Below are 15354 nucleotides of genomic sequence, written 5' to 3'. Positions count from 1 at the left end.
AGCAACTGTGTGTGGACGTCTCGGTTTACATATCAAGCACATTTTTCGAATGTTGTTTTCTGTTATTTTTATTTGACTACGTTTATGCGCGTCAAAAGAGTACAATTCCAAATATTGTTATTATCCTCTTTTCCTCTATATTTAAGATTAGAAGATCTATTCATTTCATGCTTGTTTTATGCTTATTCTATTTTATGTATCTTAAAAGTACGTGCAAGCACATACTTATCTCGTTTCAAGTAAAAACGCTATAGAAGAGTGATAGAAAAGAATAGATCTATATTGCTTAAATATTTGCCACACTTTTTGGACATGCATGAACGCGATTGTTATACATATATCCTTAGATGAGCTAAGGAAATCCAGCGTATTTGCTAAGTTTGTTGTTTTATGATAAAAAGATCATAGCACTCCCATGCATGATTATCGATGCGTCTGACAAAAATTGTACAGTATATACAATATATATATATATATATATGTAATTATATGTTCACTTCCTTTTACTATTGCATTCGATTGTTATCATACATTATGATGACACGTTGATTATGATTGCAATCATTGTTATATCGTCAGATTATTTGACAATACTATACGTTTGTTCGTATACACACAAGTATTGATCTTATAAAAAAAAAAAAACATTCTTAATAAATCAATCCCATTTACCTTGAAAAAAATTAAGGATGATAAATATAACATTTTATAACACTTTAAAAAATATAGTTTATGATATGTATTCACCAATTTATTTAATCCTTAATAAATTCACAAGCAATAATTGTAGGGTAATTGTCAATATAAGACAATTAGACAACCCCTAAAATCAAACAATTAGAAACATCCTGAATTATTATGTGACAATTAACTTTTTATTTAGTTATGATAATACATATAATACGAATAATAGACTAGTATGAAAATTTGCAAAGCAGTTTTTGTTATGTATGCATTTATGACATACAAAAAATTATTTTTTTTATTTGAACAGATAACGTGTAATAATATGGAAGGACTTTTGTTTTCTCATTGTTTAAGAAAAATATTTTATATCGTTTACTGAATATATTATAAATAATATAAGATATTATCTTAAAATATTCACATTTTTTAAAGTGTTTTATAGACAGGAAATTGTCTATAAACTAAACTGCAGATTTGATTTATATATAAAAGAGATTTATTTTTATAAAAAAAGTAATTAAGTACATCATCCTTAATAAAATGACTCACATATATCATCAATATATAAAATAATTTGCTACTTCATTAAAAAATATATACAATATGTAGCCAGAGCTACCCAGTGACTAGCGAATCCGAGTTCAGTCCACTTGTCGATGGTATGGCTATAGCTATACCCTGTTTCTTGCAGATTGGACGTATCAAACATGAGACCTAAATAAGCTAAGTGAAACATCGCCAATCCGGAGAATGCCAGATTCGTTATAAACACCCACGAACAATTGGAAGAATTATATTTATGTACACATTTTCGTGTTCCGCACTGTCTAGACGCGATGCAAGCGTCGAAAGTATCAGCAAGCATAGCCCTGAGTTGAAATTCGATATATGTATAAAATCCTAGACTAAGTAATACAGCTGCCAATTGAAAGTTTAATCCGTGCAAAAGAGAGCTTATCAGATATGTGATGATCACCGCGCCAAACGTTCCAAATTTTTTAATGCTAGGACGGAAGATATCTGTGAAAGATAATATTGGGATTAATTTAAACTTTATTTTTATATCGCGAACACGTTTTAAATTTCATTATATGATTCAATGTTCTGAAAAAAAATGAACACTATTTTAAAATAAAATTCACACTTACAAGTTTTTAGCCAACAATGCATTGGAATGTTCCAATAAATGACAACCTGTACAAGCGAGTGTGGAAACTCGATGTACAAAGGCTTAACTATCATTGATGTTGAAAGTGGAAATCCACCCAAAACTAACAGTGCCGAACCTATGTATGATACGAAGTAATGGGACGCTCTAAAAGACAATGCATCTCTGTATGCTATCAACCACCTAAAAAAAATATGAAAAAAAAACATTTTTGTCTTGGAATAGAAAGATTAAATATTTATTAAGAATTTGAAATTATAGATACTAACATCCAAGAGCTATCTACAAATATCCACTGCATCCAACAGTTTGAAATGCTTAGGAAGACAAAGGAAAGAAAGGCATATCCTATACCACATATTATCCATCGTTTTGTCTACAATAGAATTATTTATTTTTATAAAAACCATTATTTTTTCTGAACTATTTTAAAAAGAGCATTATTTTTTATAGATATATATATATATCTATTTTTATATAGTATATTAAAACTGAATTTGTGTTTATTTATGCACCTGAATCTTAGAATAACGCAACAATAGATAATCATTAAAGGATATCCATGGTCCAAACAGACAAGTTACACTACAGAACATGTAACCCATATAACTATAAATATCTGGAATCTTGTTCGAGTCACTTCTATCAATGGCGACACTAATTCCCTTCATCACCATAATCATAATCACACTGCGTATTTTATGCCATATTATTGATTGCATAAAAAATTCACTGAGAATAAATTAAAGTATTATCTACTGAAATATAAGCATAAAAAGTAATTTGAGAAATCTTTTATTAAGACATACCAGTATGCAATTATCAAAAGAGATGGCAAAAAGACTCCTATACCACTATGCCATTTTTTTGGCACATATAAAATAGCATAAGAAAATAGAACATATACAATCAATACAATTAAAGATTCATGAACATAATGGTGGATAATATATAAGCCTATGATTACTGATAATACATGAAATATCTTGTGTGATATATATTCTGAAATATAAAACAATATAAATCATTTTAATTATGACACAAATTAAATGATTTGAATAAGAAGTATATATAATAAGAGTAACACTTTTAATATAGAGAAAAGAATCTTACGGATGTGAACAAACAATCTAAATAAGATTGCGCAACCCAACAAAGGCAATAAAGTATATCCTGTATCATGTAGACTAGGACTAAGACAATACTGATACAATTCATGTAGAGTTTCTTTCTCTGTATCTGCGTAATCATAATCATATTCGACATTGTTGTGTGAGCATTCGTAGTCTAAACAATTGTCTTCGTCGTAAAAGACCGTGGCACCTATGTCTTCCATCACGGTATGAGCAACAAAGAATCCAACGACTGATTAACATAGCATGTTGCTCTGTGTTTAACCTGATTTTTCAATAGAGTAATAAAACTTGGAAATTTCTTGAGTAAAAGAAAAAATGAAAATATTAGATAAACTATAATTTCATAATTTGGAGCAAGTTATGCTTTAAAATTGTTTGAAAAGATAATGTATAGATTGAGCCAACCATTAATATAAACATTGAGATTTATAGACAGATTTCTATATCAAATAATTATGTAAACTATCGCTTTCGCTAATTAATTATACAAAACCAAATAGTGTGTGTATATGCAGAGGTGCGTTCGAGAACGTCATCCGTGTGCACACGAGCGTCATTCTATCTTTGTTCAACTTTCAGTAAATAATGAAGATAAAACGACGCTTGGTGCACATGGGTGATGTTCTCGAACGCAGCCCAGGGGATAAAATACTAAATATTTAAAATGTAAAATTGATATCATAAAAATTTACCTCACTTGAAATTATGTGCTATAGCCGCGATACAAATGCCCGGTCCATATCAGTCACATCCGACATCAAACTCGTTAGGTTTATTCTTTATAGCAAAATTTCTTATACTTTTTATCTTTCCTCTCTTCCTCTCCATTTTCTAAATATTTGTTTCATTTTTGTGTACACTAGAGTGCAGAAAGTACAGCTATAAAGAACAAACCTGTTGTTTGCTGCGCGCAAATTTGGCGCGAAAAACGACTGTATATCCTGATATGATGATATGTATGTATATCTTTACATTGAAAGATGTGTATAATTTATTATATATATATATAGCAGTGTAATGAATGAATAATATATTTGCATGTATATTATACTTCTATCACTATTAATTACTTTATAACGTCAGAAATTATATATATAAAATATATATAAATATTTAATATTCATATATCACAACCTTAATTTGAGATTTAAAAATTATTAATTTTATTATTACTTTTTAAAATTCATATAAAATCATAATTATTGGAATACAAGATCTAATATTCTGGGTGTAAAATTTACCTAGAAACACTTTTTTATTCACTAAAATAAGTATCGCTTACATAGATAAGCATATCTAATGAATAAGTACAAGAAAGGAAATAAATATATATGGAAAACTCATATCTAAATAACTCATACATATATAACATAAAAATTCAATTTTTTAACAAAAAAGAATTTTTGTCAGAAAAGTTACAGTCTTTTTTCGACTACTTATCTCTATTTTAACATAATATTATTACAACAGTAATATATATGATATACTTAAAATAACATTTGACAAATATAAGCACAGTTTTACCGACAAATAAAGTCGGATTGTATATTAGGATATACAGCCTCCATTATTCTAATGTAATGAATTATTAACTTATTTTGTGGCACTAATATAAATATAATATACACATCTGCGCGACTTCTTTCCTCATTATTAAATATATATATATTTAAGTATTTAATAACTGAAAATACTAAATAGTCTTTCTTACAAAAATTATATTATCAATATCCAAATTAATAATGAATAATGGGGAATATTATCTCACAAAATATTTCTATAAAATAGTGGATTAATTGTAATACTATTTTATACAAAATAGTATTATCCAAATAATACAAAGGATTGCTAAATTAAATATTGAATTTGCAAATGGTATGTACATCTATTCTTCTTGCTGCCAGAAAATAATTTATATAATCCAATAAACTGCAATGCATATGACGTAAGTACTGTATGTTCAATACGTATAAAAAAACAGCCTCTAATATTAGTCTATATATTAAGTGTCATTTATCTTAATAGCGTGATAACATCAGACTATGTGATGCATCAATAGTCTATTTTTTTACATTCGTAGAAATATTTATATTTATAATCAATTAAACTTATTATTAAAAAATGGCATTTTTAGAAAAAATTTAGTAGCAATATAGTCAATAAAATCATTGGCAAACAAAATCTTTATCATCAATAACTCATAAAGCATGCAAAGTATGTTTCATGTGATTCATTTGTGAGTATAACTCTTCTTATTATGTGCCTGTAGACTATACAATTCATAAAGTTAATCCAAGCTACAACTCTTTGTATTGGAAGACTCAATGCAGATGCTATGATATTTTGTGTTATTTTAATTTATCGTAAAGTATTTTATGTGACAGTAATATGAAAGGCACTGAGGCTAAGAGTTTCAAACTCATAATATTAAGCTGAAGCATTTGATAATCATCTATATTGTAGCAAAATCAAATATATGTTATTTACGAAATTGTGATTTATCTTCCCTACCTAAGTACTAAATTTCAGACACTTCCAATAGCAGTCTGCAATTGCAGCAAATTAAAAGTAATATTGTACAAAAATTTTGAGCTATATTCAACTTGCATTCGATATATCGATATCTATGGTTTCTTCTTTAAGCAATGCTCGTTTTTCCTCCTTCGCATTGTTCTGTTTTTTACCACCGCTTTTACGCTTGCCCCTATTAAGTACACCATTTTCGTCATCCATCATGCGTAGAATTTGCGTCTGATCAGAACTTTCTATGGGTGCTATCGAGATATCGCGTACGGCACGGAATTTACCACAGTTATTTAAATGTTCGTTCTCCAAACGGAAAAAGTTCCATACAAATCGTCTAAAAACAGTTTTATGATAAAATAGAAAGATGCAAAGAAATTTTCAAATAAATTCAAAAAGTATATTTACCTAAAGACCTCAAGAGGTGCCACGATGGAAGTCATTAAGTCGCTAGAAATGTATTTGCATTCAACAAGAACAAAGCTTGCAATCCATACAAAACGTAGTATAAAATCTTCGATTATTGCAAAGTAATAAAACCACTGAAATACATATAAAATATATAAAATATAAAATATATAAATAACAAATTATATATAAAATTAATACTTTTTTCATTGCCAAATACGTTACAATACGTTGTAAGTCAAATACGTTTAATATACATTTTACTTACAGATGCCGAATAAACCACTTCCTCACGCAGAAAACGATTTTCGCCGGCGTTACTGTCTAAAAGGCCCCAATCCATCTTGAGATCCCATGTGTATGAATATATCGAATTAATAAGGCAACTACATATCCATAACCATAACCATGGATTCTCCCATTGACTTTTATATTCCACTGAAAGTATGCACACATCGTTTCTATATTAATTTTACAAACAATTAAGAACTTTAAAATTTAAAGAAAATTTAAATAAAAATTTTGATAAAATTATAAACATACAATCATTTTGTATAAAAATCATATTCACAATGTCATCATCAATGCCAGAAGGCCGTCCAGAGCGGGGTTGATCCTCCATGTTGAAATTACCATTTCGAAATCTGCCAAACCACTTTTTGACTGTTCGGAGAGCAGGAGCGCGGTCTAAATAAACGGTTTGAATATTTTTTTTGTGCAATCCCAACACTCATGCCTTTCCGAAATTCATATAACATTACATGCTGCAAATGCACCTTTTCGTTCTCCATTTTTAATGATTTCTCTTATGCACAAATGGACTTATCTGAACAATGTTTGACGCTAAATTGACATAAGACAACGTCATCTATTCGGTGTAAGCAACAATTACCACACGAAAACAATAGACCTCCGCCATGCAGTAACTTAATGCCATCTATGAAAATCGGGCACGAACTTATGCAATCATCCAATATAAAAATCATATTTAAATTCTCTTCAAATTAAAGTTAATATATATGTATATTTGTAAAAACATACATTTCTAAAAGATTTTAATGCAAATGAAATTTACCTGCATAATAAGTGTATAAAGTATTAGCTGCAACGACGAGAAAAGTTGTAGAATACTTTCCAGCGTTCACTAAATGCGGAAAAGCTTCTTTGGAGTCTCGGTATCGACGAATGCATTGCGCGAAGCGAAACCACGCGGGTAGGCAATTTACGATAGGTCTGATAACGAGAGAGCCAGACATACATTGCGTAGTGTCGCCTGCCTCTAACCAGTCACCGTTCATAATATAAAAGCATATTAAAAAATGAAAGTCCAAGAATGCAGTCGCCAAACTGTTGAATTGATCTGCCAACCAGAAATCAGCAAAATTGACGTACGCAAACGGTGATATTAAAACGCGTCCCTAAAATACGCACAAAAGACTATATTCAATTTTTGTTATTCATATAATGAGAGAGAGAAGCAATGTTGCACGAATTATACTTACTATGATTTTCAACAGCCAGAAACGAGCTTCATGGCGAAAAATCTTAATTGGATTTAATAGAAACGTCAGCATGATGCAGACAAGTACTAATGGATTTATGTACGGTGGAATGCTTAGACTTGCGCTGTATAAAAAACTTAATAGGCTAAGCGTCCAGACAACTCCGAGGACAGCGGCTAATTCCATGAGGTGCTGCTCCGAAAGGTGATTTCGTGGATCCAGCTCGAATATCAAAACGTGATTGACACCAGAAGATCTCCATCCATAGACGTTAATTCCAATAAGAAATAAAAACTCGATAATAAGGAATGGACCTCGATATAGTCTAAATGCAATCTTCAAATTCTCTCCACTATCATGGAAAATCGCTGAAAATAAGGAGATTTTGAATAGTGAAACTGTAAATACATGGTAACTCTTTTATAATATATAAATGTTATGTACGATACCTGAAAGGACGACTGCAATAGATAGAACAATGAAACTTCCGGAAAATAAACCAACTTTGAAAGTAGTCCATGGACTTTGATGCTCGCCAAGCGGTGGTACCCGAAGACGTTTCATTGCACGCTGCCGATCACCACCTTCAAGGTCATTTGTTACTGTGGCTTCTGTTTCTTGTATTAATTTGTCTATATCTTTGGACGTGTAAAAATGTGACGTCTCTACACATTCAAACCTCCATTTTGAACCAGCGTCGACCGATAGCAGCTGAAAATATTTTTAATGCATTATGGAGAAATTAGGACTTGAACACTATATAATAAAAGCACAAATCATTAGACAATTACTGGCTTTTACTTGAGTAATACAGGGGGAATATAGCTATTATATCATATATATAGCAGCTGTTTCTTGCACCATTATTTTTCAACTATGGGAAAAAATGGTAATAATATTGAGATATGTAGTCTCTGAAATTACACAAGCTGTGACTAATAAGTTTTAAATTACAAAAAACATGCAAATATTGCAATACAAATACCTTGTCATGTTTCTTGAGAATCTTGCGAAATCCAGTATGATTAAGGTTTTGATAGTTTTGAAGGAGGATTAAAGAGAGATAAAATTCTGAAAATGCAAGTTTTAGATCCCTAAGCTTTCTGGTAGACAAAACTGGTTTCACATTGGCCTTTCCTTTGTTCTTTCCACTTCCTTGTTGCAGCTCCAATGCAGTTTTCAATTCACTTTGCAGTGCTGCATATTTGCGGGTGGCTTCTGCCAATTTTTCTAGAATATAAATAAACAATAATTAATATAATTATTCATAGAAAAGTCGCAGAATTATGAAAAACAATATTAGAGCAAAAAAACTTACCTGAATAAAATGTATTTATCTTTTTTAATTCACGATCACAGAATGTAAAAAATACTTCATCAAATGAGGCAAAATGACGCGATATCACCTCTGGTTCTACGCTTTCATCTGAAGGTGCCTCTTCCACTGCTGTATAAAGCATAGCTTTCATTTCCTGCAAGATCAAGAAAATAGTTAGAAACAAGTCTATGTAGTAATATCTAAGATTTGATTTTGACAAGTTTGCTTCACAAGTGCATTTTATCGCTTCATTAATCGCAGTATAAACTTAAAATATCTGTATTTAAATTATACCTCATAGCTAATATATTGCTTACGCCACTCTGGCGTAATGTGTGCAGATAAATGTTCTGCAAACTTCATGTTGACTTATGCACAGTAGTTGCACTAATCTGTAAAAAAAAGATATGAGAATAATATTATACACACGAAACTCAAGGTAACAAATACTAAATAATAAGAGGAATCATCGATATAAAGTGCGTACCTAGAAACTGATGAGCTCTGAAACTTGCTTAGTACTCGCTTAGACCGATCTAGATCCTGAGGAAGGTTATAAATGACGTTTATAACAAACCGAGGCACTTTGTCGGCTGCGGCAGATCAAACGCTTTATCAAATGCTACTGTTTGGCGTGATAAATATTTAAGCGACCGTAAGAGATAAAATTATTTGGCGTTCGCCAGCGAGAGCAATCTGCGACTGCCAAGAGAATTTCTCTAACCCGTCTTATCACGAGTTCCATTAACCAAGTCGCTGATTGAGCTAACCGGAGTTCTTGGAAAATCACGCGGGAGCTTCTCACGCGTACAGACAATTATAATAATTATACTTCTCACAGATCGATTTGTCATATGATCGCTCATGAGACAACTCAAGAGAATGTCACATGCAATTTACATGCGTAGTACTCGAAACTCGAAATCTTATCATTCTCGGTTTTTACAGCTTACTGCAGTAATGTTTCTGTAGCGAGGATAATATAAAAGCATGCAAAAATTGGATATACACATTGGATTAATCATCAGCTATATGTATATGATAATAATCTTTTAATGTGTTTTTATATAATTCTGAATTATTATCTTTGTATTTATTTTTTCGTTTCCTCTGTCAAAATATGATACAACAGATCAGAGAAAAAGATAGAGATTCCAAAAGAAATGATATATATTATCAATTATATATTTATATACTATCGTATCAGTTCTATTATCTATAGTAATATCCCTATTATGAATTATAAAATCGTCGGGATTAATGTCCTTATTGTGAAATTTCCCTTTGTTTCAAAAAAAACGTATACTCCATTTCTTACTACTTTCTTTTGAAATGTCTTCTTTGTTACAAATACATAATATTTAAACTGCGCAGGTTCTCGAACAGTTGTTTGTGTTTATATTATCAGTACGTTCTCCGGCACGGCAAAGTTCATCGCAAGGAGTGTTTCAATCTTTTTGCTGCAGTGTGTAACAGAGTCTAACTGTGATATTTTACAATCGTAAAGGTAACTTTATTGTTACAAGTGACTAAATTCTCTCTCTCAATTATTTTAAAGAAATATTTTATATACATGCTTTATTTTTATAACTATCTATTTATTTTTATAACTTTTATCTTTCTCTGCACAAGTCTAATCTTGTATTGCATTTATCAAAATATCCATCAAAGAGATATAAAAGGTTTATATCTATATAAATAATAGCAAAGTATATAAAGTTTGCATTTATATATTAATTTAAAAAAAGGATACATTTTTTTCGACTAAAACATTAACAATAACATATAATTAATACTTGTATCTTTCCTTTCAGAATTGCTTCCATATTGAAAACGGAGAATAGATATAACTCAAATGCATTTTAATATGCAGTTTCTACTGTTATTACCAATTATTTTAAATATCATAAATATCAGTACAGCATGGCGTACTTTCTTGAGAGGTCGGAGCAAATATGGCAATTTAGGAGAGCCAATTTTATCTTCTAAAACATATGTGCTTCCTGAGGAACAATGGTTCACGCAATATTTAGATCATTTTAATCCAACTGATGCTCGTGTTTGGAAGCAGGTACTATATATAATAAAAGGTTTCATTATCATGTATTTCACTTGCCAGTTCACATTAAGTTTTATTATCTCTTCAAGTAAACTTTGAGAGGATTACAGTTAATTGCATTGATTTGTTACTTCTGAATAGAAATATTTTGTCAACTCCAATTTTTATAAACCAAATGGCCCAATATTTTTAATGATTGGAGCTGAAGGTATAGCAAATGCTAAATGGATGGTAGAAGGTCAATGGATTGAATATGCCAAAGAGTTTGGGGCAATGTGTTTTTATCTAGAACATCGTTATTATGGAAAAAGTCATCCTACACCGTACGTAGAATACAAATAATTAAATGTAAGAGAAAATTATATTTTAGAAATTTACATTATGTTGCAAATATACTTGCAGGGATCTTAGCGTAAAGAATTTGATATATTTAAGCTCACAGCAGGCATTAGCAGACTTAGCATACTTTATTCAAAATATTAATATTGGATACAAATTTTCAAATGAGACAAAATGGATTGTATTTGGAGGATCATATGGTGGATCTCTAGCTGCTTGGATGCGCGCTAAATATCCTCACTTAGTACATGGAGCTGTGTCTACCAGTGGACCATTGCTAGCGCAGATAGATTTTCAAGGTAATATATATATAATTTTAACTCTAGTATTATTTTAGATATATGTATATATAAATGATTTTTTGTATTACAGAATATTTTGTTGTTGTTGCAAATGCTCTGAAAGATTATTCTCAAAAATGTATTGACACAGTAGCAGAAGCTTACAGAGAATTAAATATATTATTGCATCATGTTGCTGGTCAACAGAAAATAGAGAAAAGATTCAAGTAAGTAAAGATATAGAATGTTGATAAAGTGCAATGTACTGTTTTCTCATATGTCATATTTCACAGATTATGTGACCCAATTGATCCTGGACATACAAAAAGAATGGACATTTCCAATCTGTATGAAACATTAGCGAGTAACTTTGCTGGCATTGTACAATATAATAAGGATAATCGCCAAAGCTCCCAAACTGCAAATATCACTATTGAAACTGTATGTGATATATTAGTAGATGAGAAGATAGGAATACCTATCGATAGACTGGCTTACATAAGCAACATGATGTTAAATACCACTAAGGAGAAGTGTTTGGATTATAGATATGGCAAAATGATTCGCGAGCTTCGAAATATCACTTGGACTAGTGAACAAGCAGAAGGAGGTAACATATTTAAATTCATTAGATATGAATTTAATTTTTAAATTATTTCATTACTGCAAACTATATTTATATAATGCTACACAAATCATAAATGATATTTGTAGGACGTCAATGGATGTATCAAACTTGTACAGAGTTTGGATTCTATCAAACTTCAACTGCGAAACCTAACTTGTTCAGTGATACCTTTCCAGTAAAATTTTTTATACAGCAATGCATTGATATTTTTGGACCTAGGTTTGTTTCTCTATTTAAATTATATTTCGAATGTAATTCACATAAAAAAATGTTAAAACAAAAGAAAATTATTTCTCTTGCAGATATGATATAGATTTATTGAAATCTGGTGTCACTCGAACAAATATTTTATATGGTGCGTTAAATCTACAAGTGACAAATGTAGTATTTGTACATGGTTCTGTTGATCCTTGGCATGTACTAGGTATTACAACATCCTCCAATACGCAAGCACCTGCTATCTATATCAATGGTAAGTATAATATACTACAGATAATCATTATATGTGCATATATGTGCATTATTTAATTTATTAATTTTTTTTAAGGCACTGCACATTGTGCGGATATGTATCCTTCATCAGAAAATGATATGCCTCAGTTGAAGGAAGCTAGAATACAAATAAAAGATTTAATCAAACAATGGTTAAAAAGTTCATGAGATACACACATACCATCGTGTGATACATACACATTACATATGTAAGAATGATAAACAATATATAACGTATAAATATAGAAATCATTAAGAAAAATGTCAAAATTTCTCAAAATGTTTTAAATGATTATTAATATCACGAAATTTCTTTTTCTTTTATTATTTTTGTTACTTTTCTCATGTAAAATGAAAAACATTTATATATGTATATATATGAAATATGTATATGTATTTATATAAATATGTTTATTTTCTCTCTAAATTCTTATACAATGTGATATTAAATCTAATAATATTCGCATACATGTAATATACGAATGCGCGCTAATATTATTTATTATGTACCATGTTTGAGTGACAAAAATGCTTTTTCAATAAGTTAAACAAGTTTGCCCCAAATGGCACTATCATAATTTATTGCGATAAATAGAATCATGGAAATGCATGTACAATGTCATACCACAAGTGATTATCTCAATCAATAAATAAAAAGATACTGCACAAATTGTATTATTTCTTAATTATATATTAATTCAATAACTTGATAGATATATGCTCCATAGATAATAACTATAGTTAAATGTTACGTATTTATATAATACAAATTCTCGGTAGAGAAAGTAGCATATATTGGAGGTATAACAGCGATCCACGAGACATTATACATAGGCAAATACATAGTTAGATATGTCTTCGTGTCCTCGCGTTTACTTGCATAGACATGCACAACAGTTATTATAATATTTATTTTACTCCTAAATGGATAACATCGGCCTTTCCTTAATGATACTTATACATACAGTATTCCGTTTTTCTGGAAACAGTAATCCGTTTAAAGTGAGGCCAAGGTACCCATAATACAGATATAAATTTTGCCAATCCGATTTTTCGTTAGACAAATCTTTTCAAATGTGTAAGAAATTACACATAAATCTTCAATCTTACAATAACTTACCTTTAAGCGTTAAATTACTATATGTCCGTTTGATCGCGTTATTTTATATTACTTTTGTGCTTTTTGGCATATCTCCTGACCAGCTTATACTACCCTCCTTACGACGAGTAACAATTCATTGTTCTTAGTCTTTAAGTTACAATGTATATAATATTTACACATTTCGCGTATATATAAAATAGAATGACGATAAATAACATTTATAACATAATAGAACAATATATGTAGGATCTATTTCGGCTATTTTTGTTCTCAATTTCGTTACTTAGGTACAACTTGTTAGTGGAAGATTCGCTGTGCTCCCTTATTTAAGGAAGATTTTTTGACCCGCGACAGAGTTGTGAAAATGTTCACTACAGTCTCTCTACATCTTCTACAAATCATCATTCACATGATCGCAAATAATGATGTAGCGAATACGTTTCAATGATAAAGTGTTTTATAGTTTTACCTTCCGTTTAATATCGGTGATGGGATTGCGATTGTCTCCAATCAGGTGTCGCGTTGCCGTGGTGATGATGATGGTGATGATGATGACGCTTCTTGTCGGAGATGCTGGCGTGCTTGCTCGATGGGTAAGCGGCAACATCACTGACGACTAATTCCGAGCCGTCGCGCTCGGTGTTATTGCTACCGCGAAAGTTCTCTCGGTATCCTGGTTCATCCAGGGTCTCCTTCCGACGAAGCGGCGGATGGCTGGTCTTGTGACCGGCGGTCTCGTGCAGATTCTCCCAGGCTTGACGATAATAACGATTCAGACCTCCTCGACTTTCCGAGGAACTGCTATCGAAACTGGCAACGGTGTTACAATCGGGCGATGCACGATGACGATAGTGTTTACTGCTTCTTCCGCGGTTTCTAAATAAAGATAGAAGAATGCGTTAATAACTTTTTTCTATATGTCGAATTATCAGATTTTAATTACATTAATTCCTATTGATAGCACTAAACATATGTAGGCACACATAGATAGGCAAAGCGTTATGTGTAATAGAAAAATAATCGGTCCAATCTTTCGTGTGAGATTCATTATCCATTCACATATACAGTTCACAATGGCATGCATTTTGTAAGCACAAAGTTTGTACGTTCTATTAATGAAAATAATGAATAAAACTAAGTATTGATCCGCCTGAGAGAGTGCACTTTTTATATTAAATACAAGTAAAAACTCGAAATATATATATCTCTTATTACAGCCTGAAACAATTTCCAATTTGCTGACAAAAGGATGGAGATAAACAAGCAGAAAAGAGAATAAGTACTATATATATTAATATAGTAATTCTGACAGATATATTTAAAATCTTGTGAATATCGAATGATAATATATAACGCAGATATCTGCGTTATATACTATATTCAACAATATACTAGTGCAATTTTAAAGAAATGATAATGTAGTTAATAAGGGTGCAGGCGAGAAAAAAAAGGAATACAATATGTACACAATTATATTCTGCCGCGATTACTTTGTGCAGTTCGATATTCAGGATTTCTAGATCGTAGTCAATTTTGCCTCATCTTATAAATTATCTAAATGAGACAAAAAAAAAATAAAATCGTTTTCCAGAGAATACAATGGACTATGAAGCACTGTAAAAGTATTTAGAATTTACTTACTTAATTTTAAATTATATACACTTTAACTTTTCAAATTTTTTAAACATTATTTTAGATTTAAATCATATTT

The 15354-nt window shown here is 30.6% G+C and overlaps 4 protein-coding genes across 7 annotated transcripts in view; 1 reads left to right on the top strand and 3 right to left on the bottom strand.

Annotated features, from left to right (window-relative positions):
• Positions 1 to 973: 973 nt before the first annotated feature.
• On the bottom strand, positions 974 to 3917 carry LOC115232774 (protein-serine O-palmitoleoyltransferase porcupine). Its single transcript, XM_029802851.1, has 7 exons — positions 3684 to 3917; positions 2969 to 3253; positions 2665 to 2857; positions 2371 to 2587; positions 2125 to 2231; positions 1836 to 2038; positions 974 to 1707 (listed from the first exon to the last, which is right to left on the bottom strand). Exons 2-7 carry the CDS (start codon positions 3189 to 3191, stop codon positions 1265 to 1267), a joined length of 1386 nt encoding a protein of 461 aa, XP_029658711.1. The 5' UTR covers positions 3192 to 3253; positions 3684 to 3917; the 3' UTR covers positions 974 to 1264.
• A 698-nt stretch (positions 3918 to 4615) lies between these two features.
• On the bottom strand, positions 4616 to 9372 carry LOC115232789 (xenotropic and polytropic retrovirus receptor 1). Its single transcript, XM_029802890.1, has 10 exons — positions 9230 to 9372; positions 9037 to 9134; positions 8743 to 8896; positions 8410 to 8654; positions 7874 to 8135; positions 7425 to 7792; positions 6998 to 7340; positions 6191 to 6360; positions 5923 to 6056; positions 4616 to 5851 (listed from the first exon to the last, which is right to left on the bottom strand). Exons 2-10 carry the CDS (start codon positions 9103 to 9105, stop codon positions 5590 to 5592), a joined length of 2007 nt encoding a protein of 668 aa, XP_029658750.1. The 5' UTR covers positions 9106 to 9134; positions 9230 to 9372; the 3' UTR covers positions 4616 to 5589.
• Positions 9063 to 13207, top strand: LOC115232790 (putative serine protease F56F10.1). 4 transcript variants are annotated; one of them, XM_029802895.1, is made up of 10 exons: positions 9063 to 9181; positions 10117 to 10249; positions 10557 to 10813; positions 10943 to 11124; positions 11204 to 11439; positions 11513 to 11648; positions 11715 to 12031; positions 12136 to 12268; positions 12352 to 12521; positions 12597 to 13207. In XM_029802895.1, exons 3-10 carry the CDS (start codon positions 10598 to 10600, stop codon positions 12707 to 12709), a joined length of 1503 nt encoding a protein of 500 aa, XP_029658755.1. In that variant the 5' UTR covers positions 9063 to 9181; positions 10117 to 10249; positions 10557 to 10597; the 3' UTR covers positions 12710 to 13207. The 4 variants fall into 4 exon arrangements, with proteins under 4 accessions (XP_029658755.1, XP_029658753.1, XP_029658752.1 ...); XM_029802893.1 differs by lacking the exon at positions 9063 to 9181 and adding an exon at positions 9262 to 9397; XM_029802892.1 differs by lacking the exon at positions 9063 to 9181 and adding an exon at positions 9413 to 9549.
• LOC115232863 overlaps positions 12942 to 15354 on the bottom strand; it is a 22782-nt gene continuing 20369 nt past the window's right edge. Inside the window, exon 11 of the mRNA XM_029803008.1 lies at positions 12942 to 14519. Coding sequence (XP_029658868.1) covers positions 14120 to 14519 — 400 coding nt within the window. The 3' untranslated portion in view covers positions 12942 to 14119. The remainder of the gene's footprint in view (positions 14520 to 15354) is intronic.

The sequence above is a fragment of the Formica exsecta genome, unplaced genomic scaffold, assembly GCF_003651465.1.
Source record: "Formica exsecta isolate Colony F162 unplaced genomic scaffold, ASM365146v1 scaffold15, whole genome shotgun sequence".
NCBI lineage: Eukaryota > Metazoa > Arthropoda > Insecta > Hymenoptera > Formicidae > Formica > Formica exsecta.
The sequence above is the reverse complement of the archived record's forward strand: the minus strand, read 5'-3'. Positions and strand labels throughout refer to the sequence as shown.